The 25353-nt window shown below is 44.7% G+C and overlaps 1 protein-coding gene across 1 annotated transcript in view; it reads right to left on the bottom strand.

Annotated features, from left to right (window-relative positions):
• Positions 1-288: 288 nt before the first annotated feature.
• GCNA (germ cell nuclear acidic peptidase) overlaps positions 289-25353 on the bottom strand; it is a 53982-nt gene continuing 28917 nt past the window's right edge. Inside the window, exons 8-12 of the mRNA XM_039487060.1 lie at positions 16592-16757; positions 9162-9306; positions 6982-7120; positions 3884-4088; positions 289-1155 (exon numbers count right to left, since the gene is read on the bottom strand). Of these exons, the coding sequence (XP_039342994.1) occupies positions 906-1155; positions 3884-4088; positions 6982-7120; positions 9162-9306; positions 16592-16757 (905 nt within the window). The 3' untranslated portion in view covers positions 289-905. The remainder of the gene's footprint in view (positions 1156-3883; positions 4089-6981; positions 7121-9161; positions 9307-16591; positions 16758-25353) is intronic.

Raw genomic sequence — 25353 nt, 5'->3', positions numbered from 1 at the left:
GAGGGGGAGGGAGGGAGGGAATAGGGCCTACCCTATCTTGAGCTAAGCTTCAGTGCAAACCATTTTAATTACTCCCTCAAATTAGAGGGTTAGAAGGTGCCATACACTAGCTAAGGTATATGTTGAGTAAATAAGTTCATTAGATCCTTAACTCTGCATAAAGTTGGTAGAATCTGTCAACTTTAAGAAAAGCTGGGTTTTTCTTTTTAAGCGGTGGTTGTGGCTGCCTCTGCAAAATGACCTAAAATTTCGATTTCTCACCTCGGCCTGCACTCTCAGGAGGCACACCAGGTTTCAAGGCAATCTTTATTGATTATAACCAGTAAGAGACAAAAATCTACCTTTTAAATTCAAGTATTAATATTACAAATCTGATTTAATCATCTGAGAAGAGAAGATATGTTACAGGAGTGTTTCAACCACAAGTCTGTGATGGATGCATTTGATTTAGTTCTAAGAAAGACCCTGAGCCAACTGCCTCCAGAGTTTCTCTCAAACACTGGTTAAAAAAGGCTCCAAGTTAGTCCTCCCCCCTTCCAATTTTAACTTTTATAAAATCTCAGTGGCTGGAGGGCAATTAGAATGAAGATTTAATCATAAGCAAACAGATGCACTTGATCCTCACTAAGGAGACCTGGGGATGGATGGGCAGCCCTGGACCTAAAGTTACGTACATCACCTTGTCCTTTAACTGGGATTCATCAGAAAAAAAGTGTTTCACCTGCTTCTGAGTGCAGCAGCAGGGGATTATGCAAGCACTGCTCCTGGGAACACAGAACAGCGGCAGACACTTAGAAACCCTTAATAGATCTTCAATGTTAACCAACCAGAACCTAGCTATTTTCTCTAATGGTACAAGCAATGATTAAATAGCACAGAGCCAGTGTACACATCCCAAGAGGCATTCAGGAATCTAGGAGCCTAGTCTTTAAAGCAAACTCAGCACTGAGCTTACGCATGACTTCTGCATGGCTCAGCCCACACTCTTCTTTTTTAGTAGATCCATAGTTTTCTTTCACATATTTTGCAAATGGTGTTAGCTGTGCTCTAGCAGGAGTACCATCCTTTCGTGTGGGTTGGCACAGGACTAACTGTCCCTTACAAAGTGCACACACAAAGCGTTCTGTGTCCAGTGACTTGGAATGGCGCCCAATCCTAAAATAAAACAAAAGTCAGTGTAGTGCCTGAGTCTGGAGACGCCTTAGAACAATAGCTCAAAGGTGCAAATTGTTCACATTCAGATCAAGTGTACATTAACTCTGACACCTAAATATAATCTAAATGGCAAAATTACTATTCCCCTGCTGACCATTTTAGCAGGAATATTCAGCTAGTGATTTTTATCATGCAGTCTCAGATCACTGTCCACATTTTCCTGCCAAAAAACCTTAAACATCCCTTATCCAGCTGCCAAGGTGGAACCTTCAGTTTCTTCCTGATAACGTCTACAATGTTATGTGTTGGCAATACAAAGCTTAACAGAACATTAAGAAAATATGTGAACAGAGTAAAGCAAGTTCAGTTGAATACCAAAACAATCAAGGAATTCAGTGATATTCATGTTAATTTTTAGTTCAATAAAAAAACCCTCTAATTTTTAAGTTTACATGAAGCAGTGCAGAACTTCAGTCTGCCACACTGAAGTGCTGCAGAAGCTGAGGTTCCTGCTGTTGAATTTGTTCCCCACAATACATATTCTAGATCTCAGATCAATCTTTTTTAAACATCCCAGTGGTCCCACCAGCTCTGTATCACTTACAATGGGATAAACAGAAGTTTTGACAATCCCAATGAGCAGCTTAATTTTTCTGCTTGTGTTTCAAATAAGTTTCTTGGTAAAAGGGGAGATCATAGCATATCAGAGCTCCTGCATTACACTCCTAATAGAGAAGTAAGGAGAGATCCAAGTAGTCTCATAATATGAACCTGAGTTTAATGTTTATCTTGTTTCCTTAATACTGCCCTGCTATTGCCTTCTCTATGTAACAAGCATAATAGTTGCTGAGGGGAAGATGAGGAATCAAGATTGGAAAGTTGGGTGTGTCCCTCAAAGGATCAAAGGGGTCAGAAATATTGAAAAGTCTGAGTACCCCAGAAGAAAACCCTCTGTTTCAAAGGATAGCAGTACGTGGAACACCAGCCACTAAGGGTTGTGGCTACCAGACTGTGTGCGCCTGTAGGTGGAGACTGAGCAACTTGAGTTTAACAATTACAAAATGGCTTGATTTTAAGGGTTTTTAGGGGACAGCTGTAGTGTGCAGTGCATGAGAGTGCCAGCATTGAGGGGGTGGGGACCCTTGCCTGGAACAAGTCTTGTCATTTGCTCACTCCGTTCTGGGTTTGAAGCAGAAATCAACAGGTGACATTCTCTGGCTTGTGTTTTGCAGGAGGTAAGACTAGATGACTGACATGTCCCTTTCTGGCCTTGAAAGTTATCTCAAATCCTTACTGATTTCCATACTGCTCACTCAAAACAACCTGCCTCCCAACTATCGGTTCTCAACTAAGCCATTAAAAAGAGCGCCACCAGGGGGAGGCAGGTCTGTCATAAGTATAATTCCATATGGTACTCTTGGGGGGCTTCCATGCCCATACTGGGGCACAGAATTCATATGGCCCGCATTTTTGTGTGCCCCCTATGCAGAAAAACGCAAAAAATCTGCTGGGGGACACACATGTCTTCCGCAGCAGCCCAGGCAGTGCATCTGTTCCAGCAGCGTTTTAATGTGGCTTGTGTGGGCGCTAAAAAACCCACCTCCACGAGGGGTGTAGCTACCAGCACTGTCTACACTGGCTCTTTACAGCGCTGAAACTTACTGTGCTCAGGGGGGTGTTCTGTCATACCCGAGGGAGAAAGTTGCAGCGCTGTAAATTGCCAATGTAGACAAGCCCTGTGTCCCTCTGTCTTACGACTGCAGCTCCCTGGCGGAGCTTTTTATTATGCAGGAGGCGGGCTAGAGGCACAAATGAAGCAGCCTGCCTGGGTTAATTGATCTCATTCTCTGAGGCACAAATGTAGCACCCTGACTGTGTAGTAAAGTTGTTAAAGTTGCTGTTGATGGTTAATTGATCTCATGTTAGTTAACTGTTCCCATTCTCAGACAATTCCCCCCGGAGCATTAAAACCTGTGAACGCTTTAAGGCCCCTACATTGCCAGAGTGATGTAAAGGAGTCTTATTATAAATGACAGTTAGGGAATCCTCAGCTAGGAAGATCTATGTGCTTTCTCACTTTTTACCAAGCAGTCAATAAAATGTCAGGACAATCAGAATCACACACTTCCCAAAGTACCCAGCCAGGTCCAGGACAATGATTAGCAAAACTGTACGACTTTCATGTGTGAAAGTCTGAGCAATTTAAAATGACATTCTACTTTTTTTTTTTTTTTGCGCTGTTTGGTGTTCTGTAATGTGATTTAAATGAAAATCCAAGATTATAACTGGAATGCAGGATATTGTTACCAAGTGTTTGTAACTTCACTTTCATGTGTTTAGGAAATACTGAATAGTTATTGTGACTTTTTTCTGTATTGTAGTTTAAATAAATTACCAAAACAATTGAAACTGGTGTGATTATATTGCATTATTTTGACAAATAAAATATATAGAATTTTGCAGAATTTTGAATTCTTTCATGCAGGATCCCCCCAGGAATAATATGGGTCTGCAAGGGAAACTGTCTGGAAGTCAGTATCAAGAGGATCAGTTTGGGATTCTTTGTGGGAATAGAAGAGGGAAAACGAGGCAATAAAAAATAGTTCAGTTCATAGAGGTGAGACCTTTAATTCTCAAATTTCTTTAAGAATTAAAGGTCTAAGCTTAACGTGTGGACACGGTGAAAACAAAGTTAACAGATGACCAAAGGCAAGTAAATATTACTCACGTGGTTTTGCACAGAGAACACTTATAAGTGAACTTGTATTTAATCTCATAGCTGTGGCATTGTGTCACCACTGGCAGCTCTGGATGAACCACAGTTGATTTCTTAGCATAGAATCTCCAAAACTGCCCATGGCCATCACGAATTCCGTTGATTACCCAAGTGGCTGCATGGCAAATCTCATGGATCAATGTGTCTCGAAGCCGGTCTTGGGGAAGGCAGGAGAGAAGACAAATTAAGAACATTGCCATTAAAAAGTCAGGTCTCTCATTCTTCACTGGCTTTATTAGTGTTTGCAAGTACCAGACTGACAGCCCTGAAGACTGTAAAAGATGCCACATGGACTGTACTAGTGCAAGCTTTCCTAACACAATGCTACTATTCTGGCCCAAGTCTGAGAAGGTAATTTGGTTTCCATGTCTTTAGTATCTCTGAGGAGACTAATTGTAAGGAGTCACTTGTGTTGTGGTCTCTGTTTTTAAAACCACATTAAACACAGGAGCTAGCAAGTAAATGTCAGATGACAAATTTTGATTGCTACCGACTGTGACACAGTGGCCCACTGGTGTTTCACTACTCTGTCAGCAACTCTTGTCAGGCCTGACATATTCACTACATCTAACCCACTGTTGTCATGATATATACCCAAAAGGTGGCATGTAATATATCAGTCGAAAGCTAATAGCTCACTGATCATTAATATTCTTACATGGTGTGTTACTCTTCGGGGAATTTTGCAGCACTGCACAATGCAGAATTTTGCAGAATTCCCTGTTTCCCCTGGCAGAATTGGGGCTGCAGAGCTGGTGGCCATCACTAGGGGACACTGGATTCTGCAGAGTCCAGCTTGCAGTGAGTGGAGCTGGAGGGAGCGTGGGCTGGAGGCTGCACTCTCTGCTTGATCCTTATTCTTCCGGGGACAGGAGAGGGCCCAGGAGACCCAGTTCTGGCAAAGGGTGAGGAAGGGCAGGACTGCACTGCCCTGCCTGCATTCCCTGGCAGGACAGTAAAGAAGCTGGGGGGATTAAAGGCTCTGGGGGAACTGGTGTCTGGGCCGGGGGGTGCCCTGTGGCTGGGATCTGGGAGGAGGGGATGGTGGTATCTGGGCTCTTGAGTATGCTCCATGCCTGGGATCTGGAGTGAGGGGGGTGCTGGTGTGTCGGCCGGGGGTGCCCTGTGGCTGGGATCTGGGGGGTACTGGTGCCTGGGCCAGGAGATGCCCCGTGACTGGGCTCTAGGAGAAGGGGAGTGCTTGTATCTGGGCTGGGGGTGCTCTGTGGCTGGGATCAGGGAGGAGGGAGTGCAGGTGTCTGGGCTCTGGGAGCCTTACACAGCTCTCTCCAGCAGCCCCCAACTGGGTTATCATAGGGGTTTCTTTAACTCTCTACTCTTGGGGGAATCTTTTTTGCTGTTGTCTGTATTGTTGACATGTACTTAGAAATAAATTACCCAAATAATTGAATCTGGAGTGATTATATTGTGTTATTTTGACAAATAAAATATGAAGCATTCTAAAATATTATGCGCAGAATTTTTAGGCACAGGATTCCCCCAGGAGTAGTGTGTATATGGGGTGTACAAAGAATTATGTTAGAATTATGGTTTTAAAATGTGTTTGGCAACCAATGCATAATCCCCATCTGCCCTAAACAAATGAGTGTATAGTTGTTTCAGGTTGAGATAATGAAGGTGCATTTAGATAAAAGATCAACAAAGCCATCAACTTAGCGAGTTGGGGAGACAGCCTCTTATGGGGGTCTGCCCCTCCAATTATAAGCAATTGAATCAACTGATTGTATATAATATTGCTGTATTATAAAAAGTGCATTGAGTAATGTCTTTTATGAAAGCCTGTGACATAATGACGACTAATAGCATTGTGAAGTGTCTGCATTAGCACTATATGAGGAATTGTGGATACTCACTGGTCACAGCCTTTAAAGCATATCATCAAACACAGGGAGAAACAGTTTTTCCCTCAGAAAGGAGGGAAGGGAGTATCTACACGTCTTCAATTAAATTAAACAAGATGTGACCAAAAACGATGGAAACCCTATTTACACATGAATCAGAAAGGGGATGGGAGATCCACAGGCAGGAAAAAACATCATGAGATTATCCTGAGTCTGGGGACAAAACACTGAGTTTGGGAAGATATATGGAGAGAAGCAGCAGCCATCTTGGCATCCATCACTGGACAGATAAAAGGGGCCAGAGCTCTTGCAAGCTGAGTCCTTCGGCCAAAAGGATCAAAGTCTCTGAGAAGTGAATACAGTATAAATTACTCCTGAGGACATTCTGAACCAAAAAATTAAAATTTTTGTGCCAAAAAATTAAAAATTCTTCATGCAATATTTTAAAATTCTGCAAATTGTATTTGTTAAATAAATGTGGAGGCTCCAGCATGGCACAGGGGAGCACAGGTCACTGGCTGTACAGAGGTGGGAGATCACTGTGCAGTTCCCCCCCGTGAGACAGACTCAGCGGTGAGGCTGCACCCAACCCTGACACAGTGCAAGGATCAGGTCTGTCCCAGCAACATCCCAGGGCCTTGCCCCTCCAAGCCAGGTGCACCAGGTGTGGGCAAGCGTGGAGGGGTTTAGGGTGAGGGGATCCAGGTGTGGGTTGAAAGGGTTCTGTGTGGGGCAATCTGGGTGTGAGCGGCTCAGTGGGGGATCCAGGTGCTAGGGGGTGTCTGGATCCACAGGGGCTTGTTGGGAGGTTCTGGGTGCAACAGTAACAGGACTCTGCAGGGGGGTACAGGTGAAGGTGGTTGGGGCTCAGGGGGTGTGTGTGTCTGGGTGTGGGAGGCTCAGTGGGGGGTCCAGATGCTGGGGGAGTGGGGATCAGTGGGGTGGGGATCCAGGTGCAGCTGGTTGGGGCGGCTCATCGGAGTGGTCCAGGTGCAGGGGGAGTGGGGCTCATTGCGGGGGCTCTGTGTGTGTGAGGCTCAGCGGGAGTTTCCAGAACGAGATGATGAGAGCTTGGATAAAAGTTTTAGCTGTGTGGATGGATAGGAAAGGTTGCATCTTAGAGCTGTTATGCAGAAAGAATAAATATTCTTTCCCCTTATTTAATATTCAATATCCTCTTTCCCTTACCTGCAGAGTCACAAACTTTCTCTGAGAGCTCTATCCGAGCATAGCGTTGTGCCTCAGGACTTTTTGTTTGTCCAGTTACACAGTACCCTGCTGTCTTCCGCATCTTTTTGTTCCAGATGATTTCCATTTTCTCTGGCAACTGATACAAAAGATAATGAAACAGTGCATTTAAACCATGCAGGGGCATGCGCAGGAATTTAAATTTGACCCCTTTTGGAGGCTCCCCCACCCCCAGAGGCCCCTGATGATTACTGGGGGTGGGGGGGCTGTGCCCCTGCTTGCCCCTCCATCCACACCCCCTGGAACCACATCACTGCCAACTCATCTCACTTCCTCAGGTCCTTAAACTTCTGCCCTTGTGTATGTGTACCACCACAGCCCTTCACAACACACCTTGGTGGGAAAGAACATCTTTGTTCATACTCTTTAGACAGAGACAGTGGGAAGTTAGATCTGAGAAACTCACTTTGCCTTCTCTACCTCTCCTTAGAGACTGAAGAACTTCACTATCTTTAGAGTATGAAACAGTCACACAATAGCCATATTCTTTAAAAAGTTTTATTAAATGCAGAGAAAATGGTAGTAAACCAAAAAAGAACTGTTTGCATTATACTACTTAAGTAAGAGTACAGAGAAAAGAAGGAAAATCTCACATTTCTAGAAATCAAGTCCTTATATGACCTCCCTGCCCTGGTCAGCTGGACAATCTCTTCCTCGGGTATTCAGAGAGAGATGTCTCCATCCCCTCTTTCACACAACCTGCTCATCAAGATCCCTGATCTAGGGTTTTATCCCCTATTTTCCAAAACAATTCTCTGAACACACAATAGGGGTTGAAGCCTTCTCCAGGAGATTGTCTAAGGAGGTATTAAATGTCCTTCACTGATGCTTAATAGCTGTCTTCAAAATACTTAGCTACCAAATTCAAGTGGAGCCATTTATAAGATCATTTGACCTACCTGTCCCCAGTTTATCCAGACCTCTTTTCAAAATCTCATCAATTTTCCCTTGCCAGGATGTAGAACTTCTTCTAATCCTATCAAACTACTTAATCTCTGATCTCTTGTTGCTCCAAAATAGCAGCAGAAAGGAACTCTCTCTTTCAGGATTCTAGTACTGCTGGTATGCTTAGTGCATGTCTTCACTGCACAATTAACCTGAACTCTTACCTGGTTTTTAGTCCAAACTCCTCTACCATCCACACAAAAAAACTTTTGATCTGAATTTGGAGGTGCTTTAAATGCAGGATAGTTTATACAGGTAGGGGTATAGGTTAAAACCTAGGCTTCCCTTTCACTTGCCCTGGGCCCCGTCCATTCTGCAGATAGGATGCAGGCAAAAATCACTCAAGTTCTGATAGTCCTCCAGTATCGTTCCCCATGAAGGACAGACAAGTTCTTGTAATTGACTGGGAAAGTCTCCTAGAGCATCTCAGTACAGAGAACCATACACATGAGTGAGTGCAGAAACAGTGAGGACTCAGTCAGGTGAGTCTGGCTTTGCTGTCGAAATGCCAGGGAAGGCTAACCCAAGTGCCAATCATCTGGGTAACCTGTGCAGTTAGAGAGCCTACAGCAGCAATTCCCAAACGATGATCCAGGCAAGCACTTGCTTCTGGTCTGCAGAGAGCTGGCTGATCAAGTGGTGCTGTGCTCTTTGGTTCCAGCTTCTTGTACAGGAGTAGGAGCCAGCTTAAGATGCCTCAATTAGGGTCCACTGCTACATAAGAGTAAGAGAAGCATTCCAATGCAATGGGGGCTATACAACTACCTACATACAAGAATCAGAAGGCTTCATAAGGGACCAGATTGACCCAAGGCATCTAAAAATCAATTTTCCATATGAGCAACAGATATAGTTACTTAGGGATGTTACATGATTATGAATGGGAAGGGAGTTTGCGTCCTTGAGGTAATGAATGGATCAGGAGGTCTTTCTTCACAAGACTATTAAGAGATAGTTCACACTGAGAAAGTCTGATAACTCCCAGAGTAAACCTATGATAAATCCCTTTTTAAAACCCTCACATTTTCAGCCTGATTTAAATAGAAGCACCTTGTTACAAGGCTGAGCTTCATCCCAGTTAGTGAGCTAGAAGGAAAGGGCAATGGTTTCACAGAGAAAGCTAGTTAGCAGGATAACAGTGATTTTATTGTCAGAAATGTGTTTACAAAAGCTACCTTTTGCTCAAAGATGGTGTTGTTATAAAGAATGTAGAGCTTCTGTGTCAACTCATCCTTTTTTTTCCTGAAATTTTTCACATATTGGGATGCTGGGTTGGACAGCTCTTGTAAGAAACAGCCTGGCACTCCACAGAGATTCCACCTGCATGAAAAGCAGCAGTGAAAAAAGCTCATTTGTTGTCACAGAAGTCTTATGAAAAAGAATGGTTACTTACCTTACAGTAATTATGGTTCTTTGAGACATCTTTGTGGATCCCATTCTAGATGTGCACGTTCCTACAGACATGCATGCTGCCATGCGCCCCAATAGTCTGAGACAGACCTGGGCAGGGGTGAACGGATGGGCAGTGATTCTGGTGATCAGATCTGACATTGCCCTGAACCTGGCCTCTGGCAAGAACACTCTGGCTCAGGTAGAGTCAAGGACCACTCCAATAAACTCTATCCTTTGAACCAGAACCAATGTTGATTTTTGTTTGTTTATCAACAGGCCCAGAACTAGACAAGTGGCTCGCAACATTGCGACGCTGCACTGGATGTGGACCCTGGAGTGCCCCTTGATGAGCCAGTCATTGAGGTACGGGTAGATCTGGATATCCTGACATCTGAAGTAGGCCACCACTATTGACATGCCTTCATAAACACCCTTGGTGCCATTGCCAAGCCAAAAGGGAGCACTGTGAATTGATAGTGGGCACTCCCAACCATGAATCATAGGAACCTTCTGTGTCTGTGAAATATTGATATGTGAAAGTAAGCGTCTTTCAGATTGAGGGCAGCGTACCAGTGTTCCGGATTCAGGGAAGGAATGATGGAGGCCAGGGAGACCATGAGGAACTTCAACTTCTTGAGATACCTGTTGAGGTTTCGCAGGTCGAGAATAGGACATAGACCCCCCCCCCCACCACCCATGGTCTTTAGGATCAAAAAATAGCGTGAGTAAACCCTTTCCCTTTCAAGTGCAGAGAAACTTCCTCCACGACTCCCACCCGCAGGAGGCCTTGCATCTCTTGGGTGAGCAGATGCTCGTGAGAAGGGTCCCTGAAGTGGGAGGGAGGGATAGAAATGAACTGGAGGGTATACCCCCCTATTACTGTGCTGAGGACCCACTGGTCCAATGTTATAGAGACTCAGGCAGGGCAGTAGGGAGATAAATGGTTGGAAAATAACAGGGATGCTGGATCCAGGACACAGGCTGGAAGGTCACCCTTGAGTGCATCCTCAAAATGCCTGCTTATTACCCAGCTGGTTGCAGGTAAGAGCTCAAGTGAGCTGAAGAGGTCAGCTGTTGGCCTTGCTGGCACTTGTAGCCTTTGCTCTTCTTGCAGAAGGGCTCTGATCAGGACTGGCTCCAGAACCTGTGGGTCTTTTTTTTTTTTTTCCCCCCATCCATTACTCACCCCATAGTGACCTCTCCTGTGGCTCCTATATCACAGGCCTGGGCCTGGCTCCTCATCCTGGGCATTGCAACCAGGAATGCAGGGTTGTAGCATTACTCAGGTTTGGGCGAGCCCAGTCATCCCTCCATTATAGGGGTGAGGAGGGGGAAACTTGAGCATCACTGTAACACAGTGCACCAGGTTGCAATGCCTAGAGTGGGGAACAAAGTTCATCTCTGCGGGATGCAGGAGCTGCCTGTACTTGAAGTGAGTGTGGGACAGGCTCCCTCTCATCCAGGGGAACACAAAGTTGCCCGTGCCTGCAGGTGAGTGAGTGTGTAGCTTCTCCCCGGCACCAGTGTTTCCTCCACACCCAGGCTGGGATTAGGATAGCAGTGCCAGGGCAGTGTTGCTACAAATGTGCAATACCTCCTCATTTGAATTAAAAAAAAATCAAAAAAAAAAAAATCACAGAGCTGTAGTGGTAAACAGTAAACTATGCAAAGTGTCCTGACCACTGTGCATCTGCCAGGAGTGCAAAACAGTATGGCATACTCCTTGAGCAGACAGCTCTCCACATAACGTGTGGCAGCTGCACAACCAAAATCTACAGGAGGTGTTTTGGGTGCGAGGGTCTCCAAAGCACAATGCTATGTGTGTCCAATATGAAGAAAAAGTGCAAAGAGTTCTGCTCCAGAGGGGGTTGCCTCGTGGGCAATGCTTTCCTCAGGTGTTGGCTGGGGGCCCTAAGGTACACCTCCCTTCTCCCCCAAGTTACAGAGGGTATTGAGGAAAACCCAATAAAACAAGGCACAGGTCATTTGCATTGCACCTGGTTGAATCTGTCAGGTCTCATACCCCATCTTATTGCAATTGTCATGCCAGCCGCCTCTCCCAAGGCAACAACTCTAGACTCACAATAAGGAGTGGACTTCCCCAAGTTTTCCCTGATGCAGTCTTTTGAAAAGATCTAGAAGCATGGTGGCTGCTTCACACGATCCTTTCGGAGGAAATCTTCTAAAGTAGGAGTTCACTGCTGCCCCCCACGGACAAAAGTGAGCTGCCATCACCGACAATACCTTGGTGAAAACTCCCAGCACCATCAAGAGCCTGAAAGAGAGCGCCTGGTACTGGTAATGTTTGGCCACAAAACCCAGGAATTTTCTGTGTGCCAGGTGAATGTCCATGTGAAAATAGGGATCTTTGAGATTGAGGGTCATGAATCAATATCCTAAATTTAATGAGAGGATAGATGCAGGCAAAATTGTTCAGTCCCCTCACCATCTTTTTGGGGATGAGGGAGTACCTTGAGTAGAACTGTTTCCCCCTTGCTGCTAGTTTCATTCCCCCAGTTGAAGGAGTGACTTTACATCCTGAATGGTGGGGAGAGGTGGTGAGGGGTGGGGAAGGAAGAAGATAGTCACCAGCTTTCCCTTGTTAATCAGGGCCTGAAACTGCTCCTTACTGTCCTGAGGAACCTTATCAACAAAGCCTGTCAGCTTGTCAGAGATGATAATATATTTGGCCATCAGCACTTGACAGTTTTAAACTCAAAACTGGAGGGAGGCCGACAAGGATGCCTTCCTCCCACAGAGGTACAACATCTTTGCTTCGTGGTCTCAGGGAGTAGACCTGGCTTGTTGGTGCTTACTGTGCTTACTTACCAGGAAGTTCGGAGGCAGCTATAAGAATAGGTATTCTGACCCTGTCATAGGTATGCAATACCTCTTTGTAGTCCACTTGGATACTGGTGGAACTGTGGCAAGCATCTGCTAAGTGTCTTGGCAGGTTCAAGGGTGGCATAGTTGATTGGAAGTGCCAGTCTACTCAGTCCAGAGCTGCCCAGGATGTCTAGCAGTCTGTGACTTCATGGACCTCTTCCAAAGGAATTTGTACCATTCTGAGCAAGTCCTGGAAAGCCTTAGGAGCCTTTGAATATGGCAGGAAAGCTGGAATCACTGCCTCATCTGGAGAGGACGATGACAGAATCACCAGCGTGGTGTTCGCCTATTCCAGTTATTGTGGCTGTTGGGGAGGGTACTAGCATCACAGGTCTTCTGGGCTCCAATACTGTCATTGTGGGACTTCAGATCTTGGTGCCTGGCCCCAGGGTGATGGGTACCAATAGGTAAAGTGAGGGTAGTCTGTTCTTTTAGGAGTACTGAGACACGCTGGAGACTCCTGACACACTGTATGAGCTTTGCCCCCAGAGGTGCCCCACAGGGAATAGTCAGAATATGGGGCATACTCATCTCCATCTTTTGACTCTGACCTCAGATCCAAAATGGGAGAGGTCTCAGTATCTGAGGAGGTGGTGATCACCTGCCTCTACTCATCGATGGTACTGACGACCAGTATTGCGGTAGCTTAACCGCAGCTTGAAAACACAAAGGGTGCCAGATCTGGCAGTGCCAACACAGCGGCTGTTGGTGGTGTCAAAATACTACTCCCAGTACCAGGAGTTGACACAGTCTTGCCCTTCAATGAAGTACCAGGCTGGTCTGTCCTGATATCAGACAGTCCCACTCTGGAGCACGAGGTCTCTCCTGGCTTGGTAGGAGATGGGGACATTTGCCTCTTCGAGGGCTCGGATATGGAGCTTCCTCTTTCCCTTATTGGAGTGCTTGTCTCTCCCTTTCCTCTCCATTTGCCTTGGCTCTGCTCAAGTCTCTTGGAGCCAGCTGGGAGAGGCTGTGGAGGCCTGGAACTATCTGGAGCTAAGCTCAGTGGGCTGCTCCTACCTTTTTTAGGTCAATGTACTGGGTTGGGGGGAGAGGGTGTCTCTCCTGTCAGCTGTCCACGGGGTCTCATGGGCCTCTTCATGAGGAGTTTTCAGACTTGGAACCTCCTTGACTGCTTTGTCCTGCTGCACCTGGTCTGGATGTGGGTTTCCCCAGGCAGTACAGACAGGCATCATAGTAGACTGTGACCAGGAAGAGTTTGTGGCAGTTGATGCAGTTTTTCATAGAATCATAGAATATCAGGGTTGGAAGGGACCTCAGGAGGTATCTAGTCCAACCCCCGGCTCAAAGCAGGACCAATCCCCAGACAGATTTTTACCCCAGTTCCCTAAATGGCCCCCTCAAGGATTGAACTCACAACCCTGGGTTTAGCAGGCCAATGCTCAAACCACTGAGCTATCCCTCCCCCCATTTGAAGTGGAGAATCCTTGGCACTCTTTCCCTGCTGCCACTGGAAGAAGCAAAATGCCTTTTTTTAAACAGGAATCGCTCCTCCGAATTTTAGCGAACTGAACCCCAAATATCTCCCAATTAACTAGACTAAATAATTAAAGCCAACTAAGTATTAAAAATTATGTACAATTTATTTACAGGAAAAAGCTGAAGAAGTCAGTATAAATACTGACACTCCATCCTAAATAATAAGTGGTAAGAAGCAAGGAAAGATGGCAGCAGTCTGGCAGCTCCCTCTTAAAACCCTCAGTGTGAAGCACAAAGAGTGCGGGTGCCCAAGTAGACCAAACAGACACTCCTAGGGAAAAAAATCTCCAGTCCTGGGCACAGAGTACATGCACTACACAGAGGGTCAAGCACTTGAAGAACAAGTATGATCCTGTGTTATAGTGAGAGACTAAATAAATAAAGTAGTTTATCCAAGAGAAGATTAACAAAGATCTAATAATAGATAGCTCTTTAATCTAAAGGTCAAAGGCAGAACAAGGATTAGAAGCAAAAACTAGATAAATTCAGACTAAAAATAAGGTGCTTTTTTAAAAATAAGAACAGTGTGATTAACCTGAGTGATTAACTGCTGGAAGAACATACCTACCTACAGATTCTCCATTACTTGAAGCTTTTTTTCTTAAGACTGGATATCTTTCCAAAAGATAAACTATATAGCTCAAACAGAAATTATAGAATTAGTAGAGAGTTTACTGTGTGAGGTTCTTTGGTGTGTGTTATGCAGGAGGGAAGACTAGCTGACATATTGATCCCTTTAAGACCTAAAAATCTTTTAAGTAAGTTCCAATATCATTATATAAATCAAACGGTATGTCAGCACCTAAAATACTTTCTTCAGTTTCAGTTACCCTGCTTATAAAGGGATACAGCAAAAAGAGGCAGTTCAGAGACAGGTGACAAAATGATTAGAGGTGTGAAAAGACTTCCATTTCAGGTCAGACTGAAAATATTAGGGTTGTTTAGATAATAGGCAATAAGAGGGAGTATAAGAGAGGTATTTAAATGAATGCTATAGAGAAGGTAATAAGGTTCATTTGTTTACCCTCTCTCAATGCAAGAACAGAGGGAAGTTCAGTGCATTTAAAACCTATAAAAACAAAGTTTTTTTTTTTTTTTTTTTAAACACAATGCACAAGTAATCTGTGGAACTCAATGCCACACGACTGAGACAAAGTTTAGTATGTTCACAGAAAGTATTAAACATTTCTACGAACTGAAAACCCCACAGATGCAATGGTGCCACAAGTTTGCCCTGGAATGGAAGCTCCCATAGCACTGAGGAAAAAATGGTTTCAGAAAAAGCCTTTCAGAATCTGACCCCAGATCCTGTCAGGGAGTGGTCAGGGTTTAGCAATGAGGATGGTTCAAGTCATTCAACACCCTTTCTATCAGAGCTCTTGAAAGGCATATAGTAGCCAGAGACTCAAGGGTCCATCTTTAGGGCTCCATGTTTGTCATGGAGGTTGCGGAAGTCATAGATTCTGGGGCCAGCTGCTTGGGTAGCCCTGGGGTCAGCCACAGTGGCCGCTGCTGGAGTAGCCCTGCAGCCAGCCGCACCAGTCACTGATGGAGTGGCCCTGGGGCCAGCCGCACCAGCTGCTGTTCTGGTGGCCCTGGGCACCGCCTGAGCAGCGGCTGATGTGGCTGGCCCCGGGGATTGCCTGAGCAGCTGGTGCAAGGGGCCCCCCTAGGACTCCTCCCCCCCAGCTGCTGGTGCCTTAGCAGTATCCGAAGGGTCAGCTGTGGTGCCCCCTTGAGTGCCACACTCATGTGTCAGTATATTAGGCGCCGCCAACCCTACGCACTTCTCAGTTCCTTCTTGCTGACAACTCCGACAGAGGGGCAGGAAGGCGGGTAATGGAATGGACATGAGCAACGAATCTTGAAAAACAAAGTTACGAAAGGTAGGTAACATAACTTTTTTCTTCTTTGAGTGCTTACTCATGCTGATTCCATTCTAAGTGACTCACAAGCAGTAGCCCTGGAGGTGGGCTTGGAGTTCACAGTCGTGCGGCTTGCAACACTGCCTTACCGAAGCCATCATCATCTTGGGCCTGCAGGGTAAATGCATAATGAGACGTAAACATGTGGATGGATGACGAGGCAGCAGACCTGCAGATATCTTGAATAGGCACTTGGGCCAGGAATGCCACCGCCGAGGCACCTAGTCGAGTGGGTGGTTACAATTATTGGTGGAGGCACTTTTGCCAGATCATAGCAGAAACGGATGCAGGAAGTGATCCAGAATGAAATTCTCTGGGCAGACACCGGAAGACCTTTCATCCTGTCCGCCACCGTGACGAACAACTGCGTTGGCTTATGGAACGGCTTGGTCCTTTCGATGTAAAAGGCCAGGGCTTTCTCCTGATGTTCAGAGAGTGCAATTTGTGCTCCTCTTTCGACTTAAGAGGTTTTGGAAAGAAGGAGAGAACCACTAACTACTTCCTAGGCAAGGGGAAAAAGGTGCTCCAACCAACCATCATGGGCGGTAAGAAGGAACTGAGGGGGCGAAGGCCTGACGGCACCTAATATACTGACACACGAGTGCGGCACTCTAGGGGGCACCACTGCCGACCCTGCTAATACCAATAAGGCAAAAATCTCTGATTACTGTGCATGTAGGCGTGCATATACCTAGAATGGAATCGACATGCGCAAGTACTCAAAGAAGAACAAGCTTTGTAATTTTAAGTTAACTGTAGAGCAAGCACTTTTGTAGCCTGACAAATTTCCAGAGTGCTAATCTACATGACAGCAGTGCTTTGCCTCTAACCTCACCAGCATTTCCTGACCCAATTGTTATACTCATAGGAGACAGTAAAAGATGGAGAAGAGAAAGACCTACCTTTCCTCTGTATCTGATGAATGTACACAATAGTCTGATTTGCTCTTAGGAACCTTCAGAGAAGGAATTTCTTTAGATGAAGAGGATTCTGACTTTGGTGTCATGATTCGCTCTTTCTTAACAGAGTGTTGTGCACTGTCACAGGGAGGCTTGAACTTTCCCAGTTCTGCAAGTACAAACCAAAAGATTAAACAATCAGTTTAACCAAATATCTTGAAGTTCCAGCAACGAATACAGAATATAGAGACTGGCAACAGGACCACAAACCACTACACAGTAAACTGCATTCCTCACTCAATATACCCACCTTCAGAGGCAAAACACCAAAGTAGTTTATTGGTTGACAAACATGATAACTGTCTCAATAACTAGAGCTCCTCTACTACTGCCAAAAATATTACTTGGTATATTTATATTCTTTAGAAAAATTACTTCAAAGAAGATTTTTCTGATACTGATCTGCTAACATAGTTCAAATCAGATGCAAAAAGCAGTTTGTAATCTCTCTCTCTCACACACACACCATTAAAATGGAGTTAGGACAAAAGCAGGCATCAGAAACTTAAAAATAATAGGCAACAGACACAATTATCCTAAAACCAAGTGTTATAGACCCAGGATATTCTAATTAAAAGTTACACTTAACAGTAAACCAAACATGTTAAGAAAGTGCACAGGTAAGGCACTCCAACAATCTGAATTCTGACCTCTAGAGAAGTTATGGAATAACAATGTGATTATGTTTAAGACATTTTAGAGCTTGTGGTGCGAGATTAGATGAAAAATCATTGCTTACCTTACAGCAGGTATTATGTATTCCACCCTTGGTGCGCATATGCCCATGTGCTTGACTGCAGATTATTTTGGCCAGCACTAGTCCCTGTGCCCTGAGTGTCTTCATGTCTCCTCCACCCACAGGCATAAAGGGCAGAGTGGGGTCAGTTGTGTCAGTTGCTTTGCCCAATACAGGATTTAGAAGGTATAGGACTTTGCAAAAGCATGAAAAAAGGGCAGGTTGTGGAATACGCACGGACAACATCTTGAAGAACAACAGTTACTGTAAGGAAAGTAACTTTTTCCTTCTGAGTGCTTGTCCACATATATTCCATTCTTGCAAGCAGTGACTGATATAAAGGTGGTGGTCGTTCAGATCTACTTAAATAAGGATTGCAACACAGCTCTACCGAAATGAGCATCAGACCTAGATGCCTCTTAAAAAGAATAATGCTTATTAACTGGATGTGCTGATCCCCAAGATGCTGCTTTACAAATTTCAGAGACCTGAAGAAGAACTCTGTGTAAGGAAAGGAAAGGAAAAGGGAAAGAAAAAGGTCCTGAATTTTCTTCTCATCACCCTTAGAATCAGAGGGATTAGAGGGTATACATAGATCACCCCTGGAGTCCACAGTATGAGGAATGCATCTGCTCAAGATATGAGGGTTCCAATCTGCTCTCAAAGAAAGGTTTGACACTGTTATTTTCCATGGCAAACAAGTTTATGTTTGGATGACCCCAGTCACAAAATACTCTTTGAATGATAGAGTCTTGATCACTGTCAGAAAACTGTCCGAGGATCCAACAATATATACTGTAATCCTAGCAGATAAAAAGCTATGACTGTTGCTTGCTGAAGTTTCACAGGTGAATCACCGCCTGGCATAAAAGGAGAAATCTGGCTAATTCCTGTCTGTTTATGTAAACAGCACTGTGGTAATGCCTGCCATTACTGAAACTGTCTTCCTTTCATTCAAGGCAAGTCATGTCATACATGCCAGGTAGACTGCTCTGAGTTCTAATATGTTGATGTACAGGTGACTATCTTCACAGTTCTTAGTCCTTGTGATGGTTCAAATGAGCTCCCTATCCCAGATTGAAAGCATCTGTTACTAATATGTTTGTGGATAGAGCTGGAGAAAATGTAACATTCTTACAAACTGCATCTGGGTTCTTCCACCAATTTAACAATATGACAACTTCTTGTGGAATCTGAACTGGCATGTCTAGGTGATGCCTCCTTAGGCAACAGGTGGATTTCAACCACCCTTGCAAATAATGGAGGCACAGTCTGGCATCTTGAATCACAAATGTGTAGAGGCCATATGGCCTAACATTCTTATCTGCATCTGTGGGTTTCTCTGACTGATTTATGGTCTGACAGTGTCAAACTTGATTCAGATAGAGTCTGTGAAGAGTTACAAATGGATCTCACAAAACTGGGTGACTGGGCAACACAATGGTGATGAAATTCAGTGTTGATAAATGCAAAGTAATGCACATTGGAAAACAATCCCAACTAACCGTATAAAATGACAGGGTCTAAATTAACTGTTACCACTCAAGAAAGATCTTGGAGTCATTGTGGCTAATTCTCTGAAAACATTCATGCAACGTGCAGTGGCAGTCAAAAAAGCCAACAGAATGTTGGGAATCATTAGGAAAGTGATAGATTAAAAGACAGAAAATATAATGCCTCTATATAAATCCATGGTACGCTCACATCTTGAATACTGTGTGCAGATCTGGTTGCCCCATCTCAAAAAAGGAATTGGAAAAGGTACAAAAAGGGGCAACAAAAATGATTAGGGGTATGCAACAGCTTCCATATGAGGAGATATTAATAGGACTGGGACTTTTCAGCTTGGAAAAGAGATGATTAAGGGGGGATATAACAGAGGTCTATAAAATCATGACTGGTGTGGAGAAAGTAAATAAGTGTTATTTACTTCTCCTCATAACACAAGAACTAGGGGTCACCAAATTAAATTAATAGGCAGCAGATTTAAAGCAAAAGGAAGTATTTCTTCACACAACACACAGTCAACCTGTGCAACTCTTTGCCAGAGAATATTGTGAAGGCCAAGCCTATTACAAGGCTCAAAAAGAACTAGGTAAGTTCATGGAGGATAGGTCCATCAATGGCTATTAACCAGGATGGACAGGGATGGTGTCCCTAGCCTCTGTTTGCCAGAAGCTGGGAACGGATAACTTGATGATTATATGTGATGTTCATTCCCTCTGAAGCACCTGGCATTAGCCATTGTCGGGAGACAGGATACTGGGCTAGATGGACCTTTGGTTTGACCAGTATGCTGTTCTTATGGCTAGCAGAACCCCTATAAATTTTATCTTCTGAATCAGCACTAATGAAGATTTCTTTGTTGATACTGAGCACCAAAGCAGCAAAGGTCTGTACAATGTGACATGTACTGTTTGTGACTTGCTGAGAAGAATTTAATCTAATCACATCAGCCACATCATCAGGGGCTTGTTCACCTGCACATTTACCAATGTGATATATGCCATTATGTGCCATCATGTGCCATCATGTGCCAGCAATGCCCCATCACCATGTACATAAATGGACGTAAACCAGACGTCAAGAATTATAATATTAAAAAACCAGTCGGAGAACACTTCAACCTCCCTGGACACTCAATTACAGACCTAAAAGTCGCAATTCAACAAAAAAACCCTTCAAAAACAGACTCCAACAAGAAACTGCAGAACTGGAATTAATTTACAAACTGGACACCATTAAATTAGGCTTGAATAAAGACTGGGAGTGGATGGGTCATTACACAAACTAAAAAACTATTTCCCCATGCTAATTTCCCCCCCTACTGTTACTCACACCTTCTTGTCAACTGTTTGAAATGGGCCATCCTGATTATCACTACAAAAGTTTTTTTTTCCCTCCTGCTGATAATAGCCCTCCTTAATTGATTTGTCTTGATAGAGTTGGTATGGCGACCCCCATCTTTTCATGTTCTCTCTCTCTATTTTAAAATAAAAATAAAATCTTCCTACTCTATTTTCTATTCCATGCATCTGATGAAGTGGGTTTTAGTCCATGAAAACTTATGCCCAAATAAATGTGTTAGTCTCTAAGGTGCCACAAGTACTCCTTGTTCTTCTTGCTAAAATGCCTAGGTTCCCTCAAACGTGCTCAGCTACTGTGGCCAAATATTTTGTGAAGGATTTAGTGTCTACTGATAAACCAAAAGGCAGTACTCTGTACAGAGCATGACATCCCTACAACAAATCTTAATTATTTCTATGTGCTGCATGGATCAATATATGAAAATAGACATCCTTGAGGTTAAGAGCAGGCAAACTAATTTTGAGGATCTACCGTAGGGCTTAGTGAAGCTAGGGTTAACCATTCTGAACTTGAAACAACCATCAAAAGGTATTGAGTCCAGAATAGAGCGCTATCTTCCTGTCTTCTTGAAAACTAAAAAGTAATGGGACTAAACCATTCCCCTGTACTGATAAGGAACTTCTATTGATCCAAGAATAATATAATAGTCTCTTAAGAGAAGGGTCTTTGAAAACATATGGGGAAGGTATGTTGAAGCTAGGAACTGCTTGAATCTGAATAGAAAACCAGTTTCAATTAATTATATAACCCCCAGACCATGGTAATATTGTTCCAAGCTTCTTAAAAATAAATCAACCAATCCCTAAATGGGATGGGAAAGGGGTATAGAGCCTCTAGGTTTGGTTTCCAATGCTCTTGATGCGACTGTCAGACTGACTGCTTTGAAACTAGCATTTACTTCATTGAAGGTGCAGAAGCAGTAGATGAGGGCATATTAAATTATTTCTTTCTGGGCTACTCAGCTGTTCTTTGGTATGGCTGATAAGAGGAAGCAGAAAGTATTCTTGAATAAGGTCTCAGTTTTAGAACTAAAACTGTTCAGTACCTTCAGAAAGATGATCTTCCATTATACTGTGAACTTCTCTGGATATCCCAAATGACTGTAGCCACGATGCATTTCTCAGTCACAGTCATTGCTGTTGATCTACGTGTGGGATGATGCATCAATTGCTGCCTGTAAAGAGGGCCACACAACCAATTTTCCTTCCACAATTAGGGATTTTATCTATCTTTGGAATCCTGTGATACCTTGCCAAAGAATTCAGATACTTTGTGCAAATGCAAGTAGAAGTACTTAGAATAGCCAATCAGGCTCTCCCTTCCTAAGTTGGAGAGATCTAAATGTTTCAGCTCCTTTTGCATTGGTATCAATTTTGAACTCTGCTGTCTCATCCTTTCCTGAGTAGCAGTGCCAATGAATGACACTGGAGCATGTACGCCGTCCTCGGGCGCACCTTCAAAAGTTAGATTTCGGTCCCGCTGGTGGTTTTGAGGGACTTTGATTTTGGCCCCTTTGGGGTCCTGACTGGCGTCTACACCCACCTCGTCTGCGCCGTCTGTCAAAGTCCTGTCTGTGTCTAGGCACAAAGTACGGGCGGGGAGGTTGGGGGCAGAAGGGCCTGCGTTGGGTCACTGGCATGTGCATGCCTAGAGAACGCATTATGACCCTATTGTCCTTCAGGCTTTGCAGCCTAGGGTCAGTCTTCTGCGAGAAGAGGCCTTTACCATCGAACGGCAAGTCCTGGATGGTGTACTGCAGCTCGGGCGGGAGGTTGGAAACCTGAAGCCATGAGATATGCCTTATGGCAACACCTGAGGCCAGAGTCCTGGCTGCTGAGTCGGCTGCATCGAGTGAGGCTTGGAGGGAAGTTCTGGCCACCTTTTTTCCTTCCTCCAAGAAGGCCGCGAACTCCTGGCGGGAATCCTGAGGGAGTAGTTCCGTAAATTTCCCCACCTCCGCCCATGTGTTGTAACTATAGCGGCTAAGGAGGGCTTGTTGATTCGCCACACGGAGCTGTAAGGCACCTGCCGAGTACACTTTACAGCTGAGCAGGTCCATTCGCCTAGCCTCCTTCGATTTTGGGCTGCCGCCTGCTGGCCATGGCATTCCCTCTCATTAACTGACTGAACAACCAGTGAGCAAGGAGGAGGATGGACATGCAAATATTCGTACCCCTTAGAGGGCACCATATATTTACGCTCAACTCCCCTGGCCGTAAGTAGGATGGAGGCCGGCGATTGCCATATAGTGTCCGATTCCCTTGTGGGACCGGAATCGATGGTGCCGACATCGTCGGTGCCGGCGCCGGGTGGTCTGACTTGGACGAGCTCTCTGGCTGCGGTGCCGGTGGCACGAAAGCAGCAGGAGTCTTAGTCTTTCTCGACCTCGGGGAGAGGGAGCGGCGTCGAGCCGGCCTCAGTGCCGCCGACGGTTGGTGCCGAGGAGCCTTGGCTGTACCGGCGCAGTCTGGTGCCGAAGAGGTGCTTCTGCTCGTAGATTGACCAGCGCTCGGTGCCGAAGGCGGAGGGGTGAGAGCCACCTCCATGAGTAGCTGCTTTAGCCTAATGTCCCGCTCCTTTTTTGTTCTTGGCTTAAAAGCCTTGCAAATGTGGCACTTAGCCATCAGGTGCGATTCCCCGAGGCACTTCAGACAGGAGTCGTGCGGGTCTCCTGTCGGCATTGGCTTGCGGCAGGCCGAGCACAGTTTGAAACCCGGTGAACCGGGCATGGGTCCCGGCACCAGGTGTGGGGAAGGCGCTATTCCCCGAACCCCTCTTAACTATATTATACTAAATATACTATAAAGTGATAACTAAGTTGAACTATATAAAAAGTTTTTAACTATATACACAACAAGGAACAAGAGAACTACGAGTAGATAGGGAAGTGGAGGTCAGCTAAGCCGCGCTCCACTGTTCCAACGACCGACACGGGCGGTAAGAAGGAACTGAGGGGCGGATGGGTCGGCAGGGGTATATATCCGGTGCCATAGCGGCGCCACTCCAGGGGGCGCCCAGCCGATCCACCGAGTGTTGCTAGGGTAAAAATCTTCGGACGAACGTGCACGCGGCGCGCACACACCTAATTGGAATCGATATGAGCAAGCACTCGAAGAAGAATAGGCCCTGTGCATGGAACTGGAAGCATTTTGGAGAATACTACTATGGAGGTCCTGGACTTTAATTTCTTACCTAGAAGCATAAATTTGGCTTACAGGACCTTTCTCTTACCTTTCCCTATGTCACTGGTACCTACATGTACCATGACCACAGGCTCCTCCCCAGGACTGCACATCTAAATGTCTCAAGAGGTCCACGACCTTAGTGCCCATAAGACAATTCACCATGTGGTTCCCCCAGTCATCACAAACCCAACTTTCTATACTTCTAATAATTGTATCCTCCATTACGATCACCTGTCTCTTTCTAAAAAACTCAAATGTGAAGTTGCGGAACTATTAACTAAGGTTTGTAACCTGTCCTTTAAATCGGCTTCGGTACCCAATGACTGGAAGTTAGCTAATGTAACGCCAATATTTAAAAAGGGCTCTAGGGGTGATCCCGGCAATTACAGACCGGTAAGTCTAACATCGGTACTGGGCAAATTAGTTGAAACAATAGTAAAGAATAAAATTGTCAGACACATAGATAAACATAAACTCTTGAGCAATAGTCAACATGGTTTCTATAAAGGGAAATCATGTCTTACTAATCTATTAGAATTCTTTGAAGGGGTCAACAAACATGTGGACAAGAGAGATCCGGTGGACATAGTGTACTTGGATTTCCAGAAAGCCTTTGACAAGGTCCCTCACCAAAGGCTCTTACGTAAATTAAGCTGTCATGGGATAAAAGGGAAGGTCCTTTCATGGATTGAGAACTGGTTAAAGGACAGGGAACAAAGGGTAGGAATTAATGGTAAATTCTCAGAATGGAGAGGGGTAACTAGTGGTGTTCCCCAAGGGTCAGTCCTCGGACCAATCCTATTCAATTTATTCATAAACGATCTGGAGAAAGGGGTAAACAGTGAGGTGGCCAAGTTTGCAGATGATACTAAACTTCTCAAGATAGTTAAGACCAAAGCAGATTGTGAAGAACTCCAAAAAGATCTCACAAAACTAAGTGATTGGGCAACAAAATGGCAAATGAAATTTAATGTGGATAAATGTAAAGTAATGCACATTGGAAAAAATAACCCCAACTATACATACAACATGATGGGGGCTAACTTAGCTACAACGAGTCAGGAAAAAGATCTTGGCGTCATCGTGGATAGTTCTCTGAAGATGTCCACGCAGTGTGCAGAGGCGGTCAAAAAAGCAAACAGGATGTTAGGAATCATTAAAAAGGGGATAGAGAATAAGACTGAGAATATATTATTGCCCTTATATAAATCCATGGTACGCCCACATCTCGAATACTGTGTACAGATGTGGTCTCCTCACCTCAAAAAAGATATTCTAGCACTAGAAAAGGTTCAGAAAAGGGCAACTAAAATGATTAGGGGTTTAGAGAGGGTCCCATACGAGGAAAGATTAAAGAGGCTAGGACTCTTCAGCTTGGAAAAGAGAAGACTAAGGGGGGACATGATAGAGGTATATAAAATCATGAGTGATGTTGAGAAAGTGGATAAGGAAAAGTTATTTACTTATTCCCATAATACAAGAACTAGGGGTCACCAAATGAAATTAATAGGCAGCAGGTTTAAAACAAATAAAAGGAAGTTCTTCTTCACGCAGCACATAGTCAACTTGTGGAACTCCTTACCTGAGGAGGTTGTGAAGGCTAGGACTATAACAATGTTTAAAAGGGGACTGGATAAATTCATGGTGGCTAAGTCCATAAATGGCTATTAGCCAGAATGGGTAAGAATGGTGCCTCTAGCCTCTGTTCGTCAGAGGATGGAGATGGATGGCAGGAGAGAGATCACTTGATCATTGCCTGTTAGATTCACTCCCTCTGGGGCACCTGGCATTGGCCACTGTCGGTAGACAGATACTGGGCTAGATGGACCTTTGGTCTGACCCGGTACGGCCTCTCTTATGTTCTTATGTTCTAATAATTGGGGTTATCTCCCCGGTAAGGTATCCTCAGTGTGAGG

This window comes from Mauremys reevesii, linkage group 9 (assembly GCF_016161935.1).
Source record: "Mauremys reevesii isolate NIE-2019 linkage group 9, ASM1616193v1, whole genome shotgun sequence".
NCBI lineage: Eukaryota > Metazoa > Chordata > Testudines > Geoemydidae > Mauremys > Mauremys reevesii.
The sequence above is the reverse complement of the archived record's forward strand: the minus strand, read 5'-3'. Positions and strand labels throughout refer to the sequence as shown.